Source organism: Salvelinus alpinus, chromosome 37, assembly GCF_045679555.1.
Source record: "Salvelinus alpinus chromosome 37, SLU_Salpinus.1, whole genome shotgun sequence".
Lineage (NCBI taxonomy): Eukaryota > Metazoa > Chordata > Actinopteri > Salmoniformes > Salmonidae > Salvelinus > Salvelinus alpinus.
Window position 1 is genome coordinate 17,039,423 of NC_092122.1, and position 20,801 is coordinate 17,060,223.

Genomic DNA, 20,801 nt, shown 5'->3' on the forward strand with positions numbered 1-20,801 from the left:
CCTTTACTCCACACACAGAGACGCGTACAAAGCTCTCCCTCGCCCTCCATTTGGCAAATCTGACCATAATTCTATCCTCCTGATTCCTGCTTACAAGCAAAAACTAACGCAGGAATCACCAGTGACTCGGTCAATAAAAAGGTGTTCAGATGAAGCAGATGCTAAACTACAGGACTGTTTTGTTAGCACAGACTGGAATATGTTCCAGGATTCTTCCGATGGCATTGAGGAGTACGATACATCAGTCACTGGCTCCATCAATAAGTGTATCGATGATGTCGTACCCACAGTGACTGTACGTACATACCCCTACAAGAAACAATGGATTACAGGCAACATCCACATTGAGCTAAAGGGTAGAGCTGCCACTTTCAAGGAGCAGAACTCTAACCCGGAAGCTTAATGGAAATCCTGCTATGCCCTCAGACTAACCATCAAACAGGCAAAGTGTCAATACAGGACTAAGATTGAATCGTACTACACCGGCTCCGACGCTCGTTGGATGTGGCAGAGCTTGCAAACTATTACAGACTACAAAGGGAAGCACAGCCACGAGCTGCCCAGTGACACAAGCCTACCAGACAAGCTAAATTACTTCTATGCACGCTTTGAGGCAAGAAACACTGAAACATGCATGAGAGCATCAGCTGTTCCAGATGACTGCGTGATCACGCTCTCCGTAGCCAATGTGAGTAAGACCTTTAAACTAGTCAACATTCACAAGGCCGCAGGACCAGATGGATTACCAGGACGGGTACTCCGAGCATGCACTGACCAACTGGCAAGTGTCTTCACTGACATTTTTAACCTCTCCCTGTCGGAGTTTGTAATACCAACATGTTTCAAGCAGACCACCATAGTCCCTGTGCCCAAGGACAATAAGGTAACCTGCCTAAATGATTACCGACCCGTAGCACTCACGTCTGTAGCCATGAAGTGCTTTGAAAGGCTGGTCATGGCTCACATCTACACCATTATCCCAGAAACCCTAGACCCACTCCAATTTGCATACCGCCCCAACAGATCCACAGATGATGCAATCTCTATTGCACTCCACACTGCCCTGTCACACCTGGACAAAAGGAACACCTATGTGAGAATGCTATTCATTGACTACAGCTCAGCGTTCAACACCATAGTGCCCTCAAAGCTCATCACTAAGCTAAGGACCCTGGGACTAAACACCTCCCTCTGCAACTGGATCCTGGACATCCTGACGGGCCGCCACCCAGGTGGTAAGGGTAGGTAACAACACATCCACCACTCTGATCCTCAACACTGGGGCCCCTCAGGGGTGTGTGCTCAGGCCCCTCCTGTACGCCCTGTTCACTCATGATTGCATGGCCAGGCACGACTCCAACACCATCATTAAGTTTGCCGATGACACAACTGTGGTAGGCCTGATTACTGACAACGACGAGACAGCTTATAGGGAGGAGGTCAGAGGCCTGGCCGTGTGGTGCCAGGACAACAACCTCTCCCTCAACGTGATCAAGACAAAGAAGATGATCGTGGACTACAGGAAAAGGCGGGCCGAACAGGCCCCCATTAACATAGACGGGCTGTAGTGTCCACATCACTAACACACTATCATGGTCCAAACACACCAAGACAGTCGTGAAGAGGGCACGACTAAACATTTTCCCCATCAGGAGACTGAAAAGATTTGGCATGGGTCCTCAGATCCTCAAAAAGTTCTACAGCTGCACCATCGAGAACATCCTGACCGGTTGCATCACTGCCTGGTATGGCAACTGCTAGGCCTCTGACTGCAAGGCACTACAGAGGGTAGTGTGTATGGCCCAGTACATCACTGGGGCCAAGCTTCCTGCCATCCAGGACCTCTATATCAGGCGGTGTCAGAGGAAGGCCCTAAAAATTGTCAAAGACTCCAGACACCCTAGTCATAGACTGTTCTCTCTGTTACCGCACGGAAAGCGATACCGGAGCACCAATTCTAGGTCGAAAAGGCTTCTAATCAGCTTCTACCCCCAAGCCATTATACTTCTGAACAGCAAATCAAATGGCTTCCCAGGCTATTTGCATTGCCCCCCCCCCCCCCCCCCTTTTACGCTGCTGCTACTCTCTGTTTATTATCTATGCATAGTCACTTTAATAACTCTACCTACATGTACATATTACCTCGACTAACCCGTGCCCACGCACATTGACTCTGTACCGGTACCTCTTGTATATAGCCTCGCTATTGTTATTTTACTGCTGCTCTTATTTGTTACTTTTATTTCTTATTTTTTGCTTATCAATTTTTTTTACTTAACAGGTATTTTTCTTAAAACTGCATTGTTGGTTAAGGGCTTGTAAGTAAGCATTTCACTGTAAGGTCTACTACACCTGTTGTATTCTGCGCATGTGACAAATCAAATTTGATTTGTGTTCCATTTATTAAATTGGGCAATGATTTCAAGCTAGTGAAATCAATATCCTCTTAATAACTAACCCTGAACAAAACCACAAAACTGTACTCTTTCAGTCAGATTTAAATGTCTATTCAGATCCCTACACAGGCTCGGGACCCTGGGAGGGGGTAACCTCTTTATTCAGCATTCCCTGTAACATTTCTGCTGTAAATCCTGGAGATTCAGAAATATATTTGCCGCCTTCACAATGACGTCTAACTTCTTACATGTTTTATGAGTTTGACTAGTGCAATGTATCACTTGCGCTATAAACGCAACAAAGTCCATCTCCTTCACTGTCGAGATCCTTCTCCTGCATGGCATTCACTGCAGACTGTCGGACATCCGCTACCATCTCATCTCTACTCAGTCCTTCACACCGGGGTGTTCAATCATTTGCCTGAACAAAATACCGTGTTGATTACTACCAGAGAGGAAGAGGCGAAGCGAGATGTTTTACTCCGCCCAAAATCTGTCCATGAAAAAAATCCCACGATGTGAGGAATTTTGTCATTGTCATCGAATTTGCTCAACAAAAAATGTAATTGCTAATTTTCTACTTGAGGCTTTTTTGATCTAATAAAAGTGTCATAAGATTAGGTTGTTACGAATGCAACGATATAATTGGACACACGTGACATTTCGGCAACTTTGACAAAAAAAACGTTATATCAGAGGTTATTTTTAATTTAACCAGGCAAGTCAGTTAATTAAGAACAAATTCTTATTTACAATGACGGCCTACCCCGGACAAACCATAACCAGGATGACACTGGGCCAATTGTACACCGCTCTATGGGACTCCCAATCACGGCCGGTTGTGATACAGCCTGGAATCAAACCAGGGTCTGTAGTGACGCCTCTAGCACTGAGATGCAGTGCCTTAGACTGCTGCGCCACTCAGGAGCCCTGTTGCCACAGAGATAGATAGAGGACTCATCATGGATATAAACTGTTTTAGCCTTGGACATTGCCATTGAGGGCTTCCACCATTTTAAAGTTGTCAACTGGGTGGGGATTCCTATGAGTTAGGAGAAATCAGCCAAAGAAGAAAACGAACTACTTTAAAATGCAGTCAGACGCTATAATGGCACAAATGTGCCATTATAGCATCATTACACATGTGCAGTTTTTTGGAAGATGAGCTGTATCTGACCTGAACTTTGAAATGACGACCAACACAATCACAGTTCTATATAAAATACAAAGAATTTAGATTTTATTTGGCATAACATACAAATTACAATACACTTGACAAAATACTTGAAAGACAAATATTGTACACAGGGGCAGATTGTTAGTTCATATATACCTTTGGTTTAAAAAAAATCACAATATAATACAGCAACATATATTGAGAGGTTGTATAAGAGGTTAGTCTATGGTGATAGACTTCTATCAAAATGCTTAAAATCAAATACATATGTCAAAAATGTTACTGTAAATACTTGAGGTGACCATGAGTTTGTATGGAAGCCCGTACCCGCCACCAAAAAATAAAATCTGACTAAGAGTTATAAGATAGTAAGTCATAATTATGAGATAGTAAGTCGTTATTATGAGATACGTTCAGGCGATCTGTATCATATAAATCCAATGTACACTTTGCATCAGGCCCTCAACTTAAGATAACCTTATGCATATCCTAGTCAATCACACATTGTGTGTGTGTAAGAAAGAGAGATTGTGGTGATATTGACCAATATTAACGTATTGAAGAGTTTTGTTGATGTGAGTTGGTGCCTGTTTGATGACATCTGGTTGACATCAGATTTAATTAATATGTACAAAACATTAGGAACACCTTCCTAATATTGAGTTGCACTCCCTTTTGCCCTCAGAACAGCCTCAACTTGTTGGGTCATGGACTCTACAAGGTGTCGAAAGCGTTCCACAGTGATGCTGGCCCATGTTGACTTCAATGCTTTCCACAGTTGTGTCAAGTTGGCTGGATGTCCTTTGGGTGATGCACCATTCTTGATACACACAGGAAACTGTTGAGCGTAAAACACCTTGTAGCGTTGAAGTTCTTGACACTCTCAAACCAATGTATCTGGCACTTACTACCATACCCCATTCAAAGGCACTTAAATCTTTTGTCTTTCCCATTCACTCTCTGAATGGCACACATACAGAATCCATGACTCAATAAAAATCCTTTTTAACCCGTCTCTTCCCCTTCATCTACACTGATTTAAGTGGGTTTTACAAGTAAGATCAATAAGGAATCAGCTTTCACCTGGATTCACCTGGTCATGGAAATATGTTTCGTACACTCAGTGTAAAGCCACTGATTATTCAATACTGTAACTTAGAAATGAGTAACGGTCTTACCCAATCAGAACCCAAAATACAAGCTTGGTTTACTCTATTGTGTGTAAATAATGTAATTGTAAACAACACAGTATAGCTTCAAAACATGGTTAAAAATATAATTTGTATCTCATGGATGGTCAGTCCTTGCATCCATATGTGAGTCCTGTGTCTATGTATTTGAGATTGGTTACATTTCTCCTGCCCCATTCCTCAGCTGTGGTGGGAGAAGCTTTGTTATTGTGTGAATCCCAGATTGACCCTTTAAAAGGGGTCGACCTGCAGGACTATTCAATGTCCATGATCCAGACATTCTATCTCATAACTCGTAGTCAGATATTTTTTCCTGGGTGGCGGGAACGAGCTTCCATACTTGATGGCTTGCCTGGTTAATGAAATTTGAGCTTTTGGAATTATTCCTGACTAAATCAAGCACACCTTGAGTATTAGAAATGTTTGGATAGGCCTAGGCCACAAATTGTATACAAATCTGTATGCTTTGTTTAAAGAATAAAAGTATTGTTGTCATTCATAGTCTTCCATATGGCATTGAATCCTAATTTTAACATTACAAAACACATTAAATGTAACAGTGTATACATGTGCTGTATGTAACACCCAGGCACTGTTGTGTTCCTCCCAGAAGTGTCTAAGTTAAGACCTCCAAAAAATGTAATCATTGTAACAATACAAAACACATTAAATGTAACAGTGTACATGTAACAATCATTGACATAAAAGTGCTAAATATGCAATAGATCCAGAGATCTGAGCAACAGAGCTGAGCTTCATGGCTGGTTTGGTTGGTCGTAGTCCCCACCAAGCTATTATGCTACTAATAATATTAATTAATATTAATTAAAGCTATTAAAGCATGTATTGAATACATCTTTAGCTGCTCAACAATACTTGGAAATATTGTAGGTCCTGACAAAGGCAGGACTCTCTCTTCTCTGAAAAAGTTTCAGAGATTAAAAGTAAAGGTCCATAATCTCCTCCTCCTTATCCTCATTTTGTTTAAGTATCTTATCACCGAAAGGCTTTAAGCGTTTGGTCACCAGTTTGAGGTTGGTCTCGTGAAGGATGACCTGGCTCAAGTACTTCTCTCGTTTGATCTGTTCCCTCACTGTGTAAGGCACGTCCGGGATCACGTAGGACAGAACGAACTTGGTCAGGTATACAATGTGCTGAGGGGACAAGGGTATAAGGGTCGGAAGGAGGGGATTTCTTGAAAGGCTAGAAAATGTCCATCTGGCATTAGACTATACAGTAGAAAGAAAAATCAGGTCAACGTTTCAGAGAAATTTCTACTCACCTCTACAACTATTATGAAAGCCATCTTGGCAGCTATCACATGCCAGTAGTAGATACTGTATTCATATTGTCTGTGGTGTCCTGGTGGATATCTGAAATCTCGATATCTAAAGTATGACAGAGAGACTGCATGAAATATTTCAATGTCTAACACGATTTCATTTAAACCCATCTCATATACATTCACATTACCTGCAGGTGGTGCTGTTATTGAACCAGTAAGGTGTTTGCAAGGGCCGGCTCTTGTTGGAGAAGTCCTGGATGTCGAACACAGAGAGCGTGTTGTTGATGTAGCCCTGCATGGTGTGACTGGAATGGTCTCCATAGGGATACACAGAGAAAGACCAGTAGTAAACCAATCGTGGGATCATGTCTGATGTGAAGGCAATGATCATGGCCTGGCAGAGATACAAGGAAGTGGAGGAGACAGTGCACTTTAAGCTGGTGCTCATCATAATAGATGAATTATAATCTAAGAATGTCACTACATCAGCATGGAAACAATAAAATTATATGACTGACATCCAGTGATGGGATTATGCAATGGAAAATAAACCAAGATAAATACATCATCTTAAAAAATATATGTATGTTTCATAATACTTCATAATCCAATGGAGGAGCCATCACTCACATTTGATGCCACAGCCAAGATGGCGACACCTTGGAGAATGGGTTGCCACGCCCCGATGTCTTGGGCCTTCTCTGGAACCATGCGGCGGAACTGGGTGATGATCTTCCAGGCGTCCACCCGGATCTCAAAGAGGTTATTGACCAGAGCCAGGACAGGAGCCAGGGGGAAGGAGGCCACGAACAGAGTCACAAAACCAAACTGAATCACTGTAGGAAAAAGCCATGCAGAGACACAAAGCCAAATTTGATCACTGCAGAAAAAAAGCCTTTACATCAATAGATCTGGGAACCTGATAGTATGATAGTAGCTGATAGGCTAGCTAGGGGGGAACCTGGTACTATGATAGTAGCTGATAGTATTAGGTTGCCCCTAGCTAGCCTATCAGCTACTATCATAGTACCAGGTTCCCCCCTAGCTAGCCTATCAGTACTAACTATCATAGTATCAGGTTCCCCTCTAGCTAGCCTATCAGCTAATATCATAGTATTAGGTTGCCCCTAGCTAGCCTATGATATTAGCTGATAGGCTAGCTAGAGGGGAACCTGATACTATGATAGTTAGTACTGATAGGCTAGCTAGGGGGAACCTGATACTATGATATTAGTGGATAGGCTAGCTAGGGGGGAACCTGATACTATGATAGTTAGTACTGATAGGCTAGCTAGGGGGAACCTGATACTATGATATTAGTGGATAGGCTAGCTAGGGGGGAACCTGCTACTATGATAGTTAGTAGTTGATAGGCTAGCTAGGGGGAACCTGATACTATGATATTAGTGGATAGGCTAGCTAGGGGGGAACCTGATACTATGATAGTTAGTACTGATAGGCTAGCTAGGGGGAACCTGATACTATGATATTAGTGGATAGGCTAGCTAGGGGGGAACCTGATACTATGATAGTTAGTAGTTGATAGGCTAGCTAGGGGGAACCTGATACTATGATATTAGCTGATAGGCTAGCTAGGGGGGAACCTGATACTATGATATTAGTGGATAGGCTAGCTAGGGGGGAACCTGATACTATGATAGTTAGTAGTTGATAGGCTAGCTATGGGGAAACCTGGTACTAGGATAGTAGCTGATAGGCTAGCTAGGGGCAACCTGATACTGTGATAGTAGCTAGGGGGGATTTGCACCATATAGCTTATGTCCATCCAACCCTTCTAGATTAAGTAAGTGCCTTGGGGATAGGGGCTATAGGTGGTTTCTGGACAGAATCCAAAGAAATAGCAGGATCAGCTTAAAAAACTTCCCGAGCATACGCATATAGCTACCACCATATTGTGTCTACACCTATCCAATCCTCTCAGATCTACAGAGGTGCCAGGGGATAGGGGCTAGGGGTTGATTTGGGAGAGAGGGAGAGAGTTTGCCTCATTCTTCATATCTTACCCATCTCCAGGTATTCATAGAAGAGGCCCAGCTTCCCAATGGGCTGCAGCTGATAGTCCTGCTCCCAGCGAGGAATCACCTTTTCAGACCCCACACGTGTGCAGTAGCGGAATATCAAATTCTTCATCCACCTGATGATGAGAAACATGTAAATCGCAGAATCATGATGCTTATAACAAGGTAATAGAGCTCGCCAGCTTGTAGTCCTAAAAAACGGAAATGAGTTAGCATTTTCTAATGGGAAAATCCTAAAAAACTGAAATTAGTTAGCATTTCCTATGGGGAAAATTAATAGGGAAAGAATGGGGTTTTGGGATAAACGCCAAAAATAAGGTATGAAGTTGAAATAGGATTAGGAGATATTATACGTTTTGTCCTATGAGATAATATCAGTCTTAACTGACTGATATTATCTCATAGGACAAAACCTTAATGAATTATGAAGCGTTTATGTGCTTTATGTTTTTGTTTTGATTACATAAATGCTTTAAAATTCACAAAAAGCGACGTTAGCTGATGAAGATGATTTCATAGAACAAAACGTATAAGATCTCCTAAGCCTGTGTTTTTGGCATTTATCCAGAAACCGAACAAAAAAACATTAATTTCCCCATAGGCTTTGGCCAATAAGCCATGGTGGAGTTAGTCTCCGTTAGTGCCTACAAGGAGACGCCTTTATGATTGCTCTCTGAATCAGATAATAATGATGTCTGGATACAGATACACTTGAAGATAAGGGGGTATTCCATTTTGAGTTGGGATGGAATAAACCATTGAACCAAACCTGATCCAATGTAACTGGGAAACTTTACGGTTGCTGGGCTCCTAGAGAGCTGATGTGGTTGGCCATTTTGTTCTTCCATTGAACCAAAAACTTACGGCAGCAACACCTCCTGAATGTTATTCCAGATGGCTTTACCGCCCATGATGATAGTGAGCTGGGTTGTCAATTCAATCAGGCATCCTCCTGGATCACACTGGTAAGGATAAGACACAAACAATGCATCAACCAATGTCGGCCATCTTGTAGTATTGCATGATAAAGCACCTCCATTCAAACAACTTGTATTTAGTGGAAGATTTCCAGGTTCATTCATTTGAAATATGAAGGTCTCTTTTAGTCAAACACAAAGGCCACAGAATGCAACATCTAATAATTTGTCAACGAAGTTGGAACACAAGCGAAGTGGAAAAGCAAAACACTGTCATACTGTGTTATCACATATTCTGTACCAAGCACCAAGCTCCAATCAACTGAGCCTTCAATCAACTGATCTTTCAGTCAACTGATAGGTGTACGTACCTCCTCATTCCTGTACTTGCCCAGCAGGTAAACAGGTTGCCCAGGGTAACCAACCACTTTCCCTTTGGCAAAGGCAATGTAGAAGCAGGAGGAGTAGTAGTTGACAAACTGGAACAGGAACATCTTCAGAGTCAGACTGTTCTCATAATCCGTCCTGGTCCTTGGTAGCTCTTTAAAATGAAGTAAGGCATCTTCTCAGTCTCATCAAAAAAACATCAGGCTTAAATCAAGCTTTTGCTGTGTCCAGATTCTGCAAGTGACTCTGGATAAGGACATCAGCTAAGGGCTATCGTGGTGGTGTGAATTTCCTAGAGTATAAATCTGTTGGCATACATATATTTGGATTACTTCAGACCTATTGGCGTGCAATATTTACTCATACCATTGTATAATTGCAGAATGTTTGGGGCACTGCATAAACCTTGCTAAGACACGTTTGAGTGAATATTAGCTCTTGTCTGAAAGCAGTTTGAGAAACACCATAGTTCTGTATAGCAAACCACATATTTCCTGTTTGACATTGGGTCGTCTCACCAAAGTCAGTGATCCAGATGGCAACCCTCTCATACAGGATGTTGAGCACCATGATTACTACGAAGCTGATGATAGAAGCAGTGACGGAGGTGGCCATTTGTGCGGTCACATACTCCTTAAACGGTTCGAGCTCCTTTAGGTCAGACTGGAGTCTCGTCGAAAATGAGAAGAACACTGCCAGTCGGTATACGATGATGGCCACCACTGACGCTAGGATCAACACAATCTGAACACAAGCACAAACACAAGAGTTGGAGGGGTCAGACTTGAAACAAAGGTTAGGGTTATATAAAAATAAAAAAAATATGTTGGAGTGCATATGAATTGGCCTATTCAGAACAAGATACCAGTAGAGAAATCCAAAAGTTTTTACCCAGAATAAGACAGTCCCAATTCCTAAAGACACTCTTATACACCGTCCACAGGCTGTATAAGGTACTTTCTCTTTTACCTAAATGAAGAATAACATGTTTTAGAATGAAGTAATGATACAGGTAATATTTTCATTTTAAAACAAGTATATAACATTACTATCATCGGTTGTGGAGTGTTCTTCTAGCCTCCTGAGTCTGACGCTATGGAATCACCATAGGGACTGTGTGACGAACACATCTTCCTTACCCGTGTGACAGGGTTGATTCTGTCGTGGTTACACTTGGCCTCATACTCGGGACGAGGTTGCTCCTCCTGCTCCAGGAACTCCACGGTGTCCCACTCATACTCCAGTTCTGCTTGGTAGCGCTTCCAGAACTCCAGAAACACGGTCACTAGAACCAGGATGGGAACAAGTGTGTAAAGCTTTATTTTACTTGCCTGGTCCTAGACTGTAGCATGTGCTGAGGAAAACTTTAATATCATTATCATGCAACATCTAATTGCTAATAAGCTTAGAAAGACAAAACTACACAATAAACTAATGCAGTTTCTGAAAGCTCTACATTTGAACATTTGGTAAGTTGAATGAATTAAATGACTCACCCCAAATGGCCATAAAGACAGCAAACACGAGCGTCCCATAGTTATCAAATATGCACAGTTTCTGAGGAAGGCAAGGTCTCATGAAATACTTAGCTTTTCACATAATTTCTCTCTCCATCCATGATTCTTTGTAAATATATACGAAAACAAACCCTGTTCAAAAAGGTTTCATATGACTTGTAGCATGTCTCATGGGCCAAAGAGTCTAAGAAAACGGTCTGACATAAAAAGCATTGGCAAATAGAATTTTAAGGGACTCACTATCCATATAAGTCACTTTCATAATCATAATCACTCTGAATTGACCATGTGAGTGAATGAGAAAAAACCTATACAGCCATGGACCGGAATTATTGAACCCTAATGTATGCAATACTTACTTTAGAAGATTCACAGGTGCTGTTCAGCCTCCAGTATGTGCACTCCTTATCACACTGCGGACACATCACAATATTCCCTCCAATCAAAGGGTCGCACACCTCTTTGCTGTCCAATAAATGAACAGAGCAGATGGGTTAAACTTCACCAAAAACTCAACAACAAAATGCAACAAAGTTGTTAATCATTGGATTTTCACACTGTCAGGGAACGGAATGGAAGGAACATCAATCAACTTATATTTACTCTACTTACCTTGTGTCCTGTCCTGCACTAATTGATCTTCATTTGATATACACTAGATTTAGCAACTTGTAATATATTTATATGGTGTTGTGGGTTTCTGAAGTACTTTCTTTGAGTTTTAAACTTACCTCCAGGTGCTTGTTTCTTGAGTCGTGTACCCATAAATGAAACAGCCAAGCCCAACAATAGCAGCGAGGGCGAGCATGGCTGTATAGAAGCCCAGCCAAGCAAAGTAAATGCCAATCTTCTCCCCATAATACTTTCTGTGAGAAAATGAAAGAAAATATTATTTCCATCCCTTATTTGCTATAATTACAATGATTAGGCCTCTAAGCACATTCTGTTCGGAAGAATAATTCTCAACACCTTATTAAACTAAAGCAGTGATGTGCATGCAATGTGCATTTTTGCAAAAGTAGATTAAAGCATGAATTACCTTATGAGATCAAGTGGCTGCATCTTATAGAAACTTTTAGGGTGAGCCCACTCGTTATACAGGAGGTATCTCTCATTGGGGCACTCATCTTCCTTCGACCTGACGTTGAATCTGCACTAAAGTAAGTTCACAGAAAACAAAACTAAAAAGTTCATAAAAACACTGCTCAGTCTTTTCACAGATTGATGGGTGTTTAATGTACTATGTTGTCAGTTACTAGTGCCACCCCGCTCTTCACCACCACTCACATCATGTAAGGGATAAGCAGCCTTGTACACCCCCCCATCGAGCAGCTTGGTGACACCAAACTTCTTGATGTTCTCTCGCACCTCATAGGGGGCTCGGCTGAGGATGTAGTAGGCCTGAGGAGGAAGACCAACCATTCTGTTATCATTGAAGTGTAAGGAAAAGAGCATTAACACTGTGTTTTAAGTATAGGTACATTGATATTTTTGTAGAGCAAGGGCTGAATAACCAATCTAAGTGGTCTACCGACCAAATATCTTCTAATACCATTGAGCAGCATCAGAAACCTGAGATGCTTAAACTACCGAAAGAAAGGTGACTGCTTTTTAGTGATTTATTTTTAATCTCCATCAAAATCTAGTGCGCTGCTGCATCTTTAACTTCTTATTGGTTGACTTTTGGGTTTATGTCCCATGATGAGGTGAAGAAAGCAGCGCACTTGCCATTCTACTCCTCATGGACGGCGTGAAGAAGAGGTCCCGGTCCTTCACGTAGAAGTACTCCAGTCTGTCCTTCTCGAATGGGGCGGTGAAGTACTCCGTCTCCTTGGCTATGAGGTCCTCGCTGGGGTAGAAGTGTTTGGTGATGCAACTGAGGAAGTTAAAGGGCGAGGACGTGGTGGACAGGTCATTGGGCTGAATGGGCAGCTTGATGTGGAGAACCTCGGCGTAGGTACACAGCATGTCCCAAGGCATGTGCACCTTGACGAACAACAGCTTCTCATCCACCACCTTGTCGGAATGATGAAGATAAAACAACAAGGCAGCCCTTTTCATTTCAACTAAATATATTACAACTTAAGTAATCCCCTAAAGGGAAATTAAGAAGATATTGCCATGATCATAAATTACATCCTCCACATAAAACAAGTACTAAAACATCACATTAATCTAATGTAATGCTTTATTATCTATAAAATCAGAAGTTGGCTCTGTGTTTATCAATGTTAACTCATTGATCCTCTTCCATGAAATACCACTAAAGTTTGCCAATAATTGGTCAACTACTCAAATAATGGAATTGGTGCCATAGTTTTCCACTGCAATTCAATCTCAACCCTTTCTGAGGAAATAGTTGGCTGTTAAAGGAAAACTTTGGAAAACAACTCTGTCTGCCATCTAAAATGCAGCCAAAAACAAGATCCACAAGGTCACTTAAATAAGCAGTATGATAATAAAACTGTGTAACAAAAACAAACAGGTGTTTCTCTACCATTTAAGACCAAACGAATGTAAGATACTAAATATTGTTTCCACCCAATCGTCCCTGAAGATCGACACACTCAACCCCACTCTGCAAGCTAACAGCAGAGTCAATACATAAAGCCAGTCCTTGTAAAATGCATTATGTGGCCACTCACAGATCTGGCAGCCTCTAGTTCCATCCCCATCTTCATCAAGCTGGCCTCAAAGTACTCTCTGCGTTGCTAGGGAAGAGAATACAGGATGTTAAATCAATGGATCCCGTGTTTGTAACACTGTCCCTTCTGTTTCCCTATTGGATAAGGTCCAATCTGTTTCTCTTATTACTCTTGTAATGAAAAGTGCTTTACAAATGTTAAATGTAATATCTAATACATTATTACTATTAACCCATCTTAACTGTGGTTGTGTATAATAAATAATGAATGAAAAGTGTAATTATATTGACATTACATTGACTGATTTCCCCTCGATGGATAGCAATGCATTGACTGATTTCAACCATGTATGAAACTGACTACATCTATATGGGAATTGTGTGTACGATACAAGACGCCTTCTGATAAAACCACGTCAAATAAATAAAAGCTCATTGGTCAATCAAAATACATTGCTACTATATACGTCTGTATGCTTCTGTTAAGTGCATCCACAATACTTGTAAAGAATTGTAAATACAGTATATATATATATATGTAAATAGCCTCATAATAATCATAGGGATACCTTAGATCTGACACACAGTGACTGAAGCAAAGAAAAACTCCCTGTACAAATATTCAGAGTCAATATTCCGGGTGTACAATGAGAAAGTGTTGTGTGAATGCCTTAGGTCCTGGCATAATACAACACCAGCTTCTATGACGGAACATAACACTGATTCCTACAAGTTAACATCTTTGATGGAATGCAGCTTTAGTAACTTGTTTCATAGATAATACAGTACTCCTCTTAAGCTATAAGAAATCACATTTAGATTCACATATTCCTCAAAACTATGCTTACATTGTGAAACTGCATTTCATTTCAAACAAGCTTTTTCACAGCACAGTAGGAATACTGTTTTTAACTTCTGCCAGACAGAAACCTGCTGACCATGTTGAAGGTGAATAAGGATGCTTAGACTCACAATCTGCCACCAGAAATGCACTTACTTTACGTTTCTGGAACGTTCTATTTTTGTCAGTCTCCTTCATGTCCTCATCTTCATAGACTAAGACAAAGTCGATCCGTCTAACCCCATCATTGAAGAACAGAGAGTCAGATTTGCCGTTGAACTCAACCTGTGGGCAAAAACAACAGGCGATATCTGGTAGCTCCACAGTGATATCTGGTAGCTCCACAGCCTCAAACTCAAACTCTTCTTCTTCCATGATATCATACATGTCCTTTAACGAGAGAAGGACTGACAGACAGCCTCACTGTGCTTGTACGAGACCCTACAAGACTACGTCTTTCTCAACTGACATCAGACTTAGATGGGAGAGGGAGGGAAGAGTCTACAACGGCAAAAAGTGACACACCCTTTTTTGTTCCATGAATAATAACAGTCCACATTTGGATTGGCATCGAACATAGACCTCTCTTGTAATTACAGATATTTGGCACATTGATTCATGCATTTTCTGCATATGAAAATACAAAAGCGAATCAATCCACATCCCTCTTGGTGAAATACATGCAAGAACAAGCCATATTATACAAATATGGTATTAATTGTAAAGTTATTCATTGGCAGCTCAAACTAATACTACAACTATTATCAAAGCTATGAGTACTAATCATTTTCATAATGCAGAAATGTTATACAATTTAAAGGGTTGAGACTCACCTTCTCCACTTTGGGCACTGATGCCCCCTCAGGTATAGTCTCATAGGTTGGCAAAAACTCCTGAGAATAGACTGCCCCCCCCAACAAAAAAAACATGTATTAAAGACATGAGAGACATGCATGACAAGATCTTGATGGAGATTTGACTCTTTTTAACCACCATCTTTTGTAAGACTCTGACAAGGCCCAGCAGATACACATGATCAGATTTACTGAGCATATGCACCAGTGCAAAGTACTCACATCTATATTTCAGAGGGGAATATAATACCAAAGTAAAGCACATTCAACAACCCACATTAAATTGTGTTCATTCAGTTAAATGTTACATTTTATTGTGTCTGGTACTACATTCATACTTTACACAACAGATGACATTCCATCAGGAAAACTTCCAAACATCCCATGGTAGAAAATACTATGGGAACCTAATGTAACTGGAATCAGATGGTGTTTGAAAGACATTACCCTTAGTAACGCCCTGGAAAAGACTGTAAATGTTCAAACTCAGATACTCCATGATGGAATAGTTTAAGTCTCTTAGGCAAATACCTCCATTTGACAAGTTAATAGCAACTGTGCTAATAAAACTGTGCTGAAAACATTATTTTAAAATCTTCCAATGTGTCACGTTCGCTAGAAGCATACTCGGACCAACGTGCAGCGTGATCTGGGTTCCACATCTTTATTTATTTAAAGTAAGTGAACTACATAACAAAACAATAAAAAATTACGAAACGTGACGACAATGGAGTGCTGACATACAACTACACATAAACAATATCCCACCAAACACAGGTGGAAAAATGCTACTTAAATATGATCCCCAATTAGAGACAACGATAGCCAGCTGCCTCTAATTGGGAATCATACCAAACACCAACATAGAAAACAAAACTAGAACTAGAATAATACACTAGACTAAACCCCCAGTCACGCCCTGACCTACTCCACCATAGAAAATAAGGACTCTCTATGGTCAGGACATGACACAATGTTATTGAATTGAAGCATGCCTGATGTACTTCACTTGACTTGCTTGTATGCAATATCTCTCACTTGTTTGGCATGCAGATCCTTTGAAGTTACCATAAATACTTAGATACTTGCATACTGCATGCCATGTGTCATGTATTTCTCCAAGTTTGACTGTGAACATATGAAACACAATACAATATTTACCTTCAGCAAAACCATCTAGCTATGTGATTTATACAGGCAACCCTTTTCCCCCTGTAGAGTTCTTCCCTAGGAACAGACATGCTACGCTGAGCCTGCTTGTACTGATGCTAGACCAGGTCAAAGGCTATGTTTACTAGCTCATGGTAGAAAGACAAACTGATGAAGCACCAGCACTTGTTGGAAGCACTTTCAAAGTACTTTGTTAAATGGAGAGAGTATAAAACACACTAAATGGATGTGGATGTTTTTCAGGCCCTTCCCTCATTACATATATATAACTACAATTATTATCACGTAATTATCAATTAATGAAAACCTGCCTGATCCCAGAGAATTGATACATTGTAGGAGAGTGGGAGTCTACATTGGGCCAATAATAGGTTCGTTTTTTGTGAATTTAGACTGGGGTAGGGGAAAGCTGTGCAGTCAGCCATAGGCTATGACTGAAATCTGGCATCTGTGAATGTAATCAGTGCAGTTATTAGGCCTATGCCTATCTATTGCTATGTCCTCCAGTGTGATCAAGGAATACTTATGTATTCCAGCGACCTTAGTACAACAACTAGCAACTTAGTCAAGTAAGTCACTGTAATGGCTAAGGCCTTAGCCTGACAACCACAGATATCCCAAAATTCGCTGCACTTGTGTCAGAAATGGGATGGGGCATCCTTCATGGTAAACACTGAGACCATCGAAGGTGTGCCTGTGCATAAAGAGATTTGGAAACATTGGAGCTTACTTTCCAAAGGAAGGATTGACCAGTCAGTGACTGGGTTTGATTCCCAGTTATGATACCCTCGAATTCAATACAGTATTATAGACACTGTGGTAGATGATAATGAAGTTTATGATAATGTATAGTGTCTGGTAGAGCAGAACCCTCTCATTAAAGAGGGCAATGGTGGTGCCAAAAGTCAGTACTGTTATTGCATGTTATTGCTGTTGCTAGCTAGCTAATTTGTCCTGGGATATAAACATTGAGTTGTTATTTTACCTGAAATGCACAAGGATCTCTACTCCGACAATTAATCCACACATAAAATGGCCAACCGAATCGTTTCTAGTCATCTCTCCTCATTCCAGGCTTTTTCATCGTTTAAATTATATGGTGATCGCATCTAAACTTTCATTGTATTACCACGACTACCGGCAAAACAGTTGGTCTTTCTATCACCCACGTGGGTATAACCAATGAGGAGATGGCACGTGGGTACCTGCTTCTATAAACCAATGAGGAGATGGGAGAGGCAGGACTTGCAGCGCGATCTGCGTCAGAAATAGGAACGACATCTATTTTAGCCCTTGGTGTCGCAGACGCTCGTTGGTGTGCAAGCAGTGTGGGTGCAATAATTGAATAACATGGATTTCTACATTTATTTTGCGACGCTCGCGCACGTGGCGTGTCCGGTCTGGTCAGCATGTAATAGAAAATGACTCATGTAAATGTGAAAGTCACCAAGTAAAATACTACTTGAGTAAAAGTCTAAAAGTATTCGGTTTAAAATATACTTAAGTATCAAATGTAATTGCTAAAATATACTTAAGTATCAAAAGTAAAAGTACAAATCATTTCAAATTATTTTTATTAAGCAAACCAGAAGGCCCCATTTTTTTTGAAAGCCAGGGGCACACTCCAACATTCAGACATTATTTACTAACAAAGCATGTGTGTTTAGTGAGTCAGCCAGATCAGAGGCAGTAGGGATGACCAGGGATGTTCTCTTGATAAGCAAGTGAATTGGACCCTTTTCCTGTCCTGCTAAGCATTCAAAATGTAACGAGTACTTTTGGGTGTCAGAGAAAATGTATGGAGTAAAACGTAAATCGTTTTCTTTAGGAATGTAGTAAAGTAAAAGTAAAAGTTTTCAAAAAATATAAATAGTTTAGTAAAGTACAGATACCCCAAAAAACTACTTTAGTATTTTTACTTAAGTACTTTACACCACTGCAACTGACGCATCAATCCATTATTTTCAATTTAAGCTATTATAGGAAATTCTTGCTACAAAAAGAATGCTCTGTATATCGGGCATTAAACAGTCAGCCCTGTGCAGACTCTGCCATGTGGAAACAGAATCAAAGAGTATCTCTTTTGGTACTGTCCATCGGTGGCTTGTTTTTGGAGTCCAGGAATGGTATGTTATGTCATAATATCAGGGCACGGTTTGACCTACAAACTGAATTTTGGGGGGATTTGAAGGACCACAGTCAGTCAATAGGAAATATCATTGTGCTGTTGGGTAAAATGTTTATTTTTGGGTCAATTTCAGCAGAAATGTTGTAGATGGGGAGTTTCAAGTCCCTAGTGACACACCATGGGAGAATGGAGGGATGTAGCAAGAGAAAATGGTAGAATTATGATTTACTGGGAAAACTGGGTTGATCTGTGGCTGTCTGAAGGTTTGAATTAATGAGTGTGGAAATAAATACATACACACATGCACAGTACAAAGGTTTGAGGTTCTCCAATCAGGGGTGAGGGTGGGGATGTGATTATTGTATGTTTTGTGTTTAGTTATTTATGTTTTGTGTTTTGGTTTCATGCTGTGAGTGGTGTCTGTGCTGGTCCTGGTGGTTATCGGTGGGCTCGCTTCCATGCCCTCCCGGCCGTTGGGAGGGGCTCAGTCCTTCCCACCCTTGGAAAATCCCTTTGGGCCAGGGAAGTGGCTTCGCCCTTCAGGCCTCTTGGGGCAGGTGGGGGCGAGCGCACCCACTGACCAGAGCACCCACTGATGGGAGCAGCCATTGGTATTGTCATTGTATTGTTGTTTTAATATATATATAGTGTTTAACATACACATCCAAAATGTATGAATAGAAAACAGTAATACTTTACACACACATGAAGGTACCCATAAGCAATCATTTCTGATTATTTAGTTTTTTAACACAAATGTGAAAAATTGGTGGATATAGCATTTTGGAAATAAACTCTTAAATAACTACAAAGTAATGATCTAATTATTAACAAACTGCCCGAAGATCCCGACGATCGAAGGATATTTGATTGTGTGGGAAAGTGGGAGTGTACATTGGGCCAATAATAGTAGGGACAAGCTGTGCAGCCAGCCATAGGCTATGACTGAAATATTGCATCTGTGAATCAGTGTGGTTGTTAGCCTATGCTTTGTCCACCAGTGTGATAACGGAATATTTATGTATTCCAGCGACCTTAGTACAAGAACTAGCGACCTCGTCAGATGAGTCTGATTTATTGGTGTAATGGCTAACGTGTTAGTCTGAGCACCACAGATATTCAGGTTCGAGTCCCGGTCACGACACCCCAAATTCGCTGCATTGTAAGAAGTGGTATGGAGCACCCTTCATGGTAAACACTGAGAGTATCGAAAGTGTGCATGAGTGACCTTGGACTGACAATCGCAGAGACAGTTTGAGTCCAAGCTAATTTACTACAGTTTTATAAACACTGATGATAATGAAGTTTATGATAACGTATAGTGTAGGGTATATTGAGGCAGATAAAAAAAGATACCTGAGTTGAGCGTTCCTCAGCTAAGCAGAACCCTCTCATTACAGAGGGCAATGGTGGTGCCAAAAGTCAATACTGTTATTGCATACTTTTTAAAGTTTGAAATAACCAAGGAGAAAATATATAAGGGACACAACAAAATAACATTTGAACAAATAAAATAAAATGTTGGTTCGTGAAAGGCGGAAACGATAGGTTACAGAGGAAGGCTACATTATTCCGCCCTTTTGTCTTGCAATTAATCCTCTCCCGTTGCAAAATATAATGAAATCCACGTTAACTCACCAACTTCCATTCCCATCTCTATTTCCGTGTCGCCCTCCAATTTTGTCTCGGACAAAGAATCCATTTCAAGAATGTTGTCCCCACTCTCATTCATCTCAAATATGTCACATATCACAACAAGTCATCAACGGTTAAACCTGGATAGCAAAATGGCACGGCGGAATTAACGCATCATGTAAGATCACTGCCAATGAGCTCCATGTATTCCAAAAGTTCCCACTTTATTTCTCAACATCGTTTCAAAAGAAAAAACATTGCATGCTTTTTAGATCAAGTTGAAACTTGAGAGAATGGGTGGGGTAGTCCTATACGTACTATGGGTACATTATGAGGAGTTTTTTTAGTAGTCTCAGACATGCGGGTTTCCTCCCACAATATTGTTACCAAACCAATGTAGGTCTGCCATTTCCGAGATCAGTTTTTGAGCGACTTTGTAGGACGGGCAACTTTGTTATGCCCACATAAGTACGGTCTGAATTATTGACTGTATATATATATATATATATATAACAACAGCATTCTTTAGGCCCGTATTGTAATATGAAACTGTTTCCAGTTTCCATATGCAATGAATGATTCTCATTGGGAAATGTTATTATTGCATTTGCTGGTTATTAA

General features: G+C 40.8%; 1 protein-coding gene across 1 annotated transcript; it reads right to left on the reverse strand.

Moving 5' to 3' along the window:
* Positions 1-3,607: 3,607 nt before the first annotated feature.
* On the reverse strand, positions 3,608-20,496 carry LOC139565992 (anoctamin-6-like). Its single transcript, XM_071386772.1, has 20 exons — positions 20,184-20,496; positions 15,227-15,297; positions 14,550-14,678; positions 13,554-13,619; positions 12,637-12,924; positions 12,196-12,309; positions 11,948-12,063; positions 11,640-11,774; positions 11,268-11,373; positions 10,888-10,948; positions 10,531-10,676; positions 10,283-10,360; positions 9,910-10,135; positions 9,376-9,545; positions 8,952-9,049; positions 8,073-8,203; positions 6,679-6,884; positions 6,237-6,442; positions 6,046-6,151; positions 3,608-5,917 (listed from the first exon to the last, which is right to left on the reverse strand). Exons 1-20 carry the CDS (start codon positions 20,275-20,277, stop codon positions 5,702-5,704), a joined length of 2,763 nt encoding a protein of 920 aa, XP_071242873.1. The 5' UTR covers positions 20,278-20,496; the 3' UTR covers positions 3,608-5,701.
* Between the last annotated feature and the right edge of the window lie 305 nt (positions 20,497-20,801).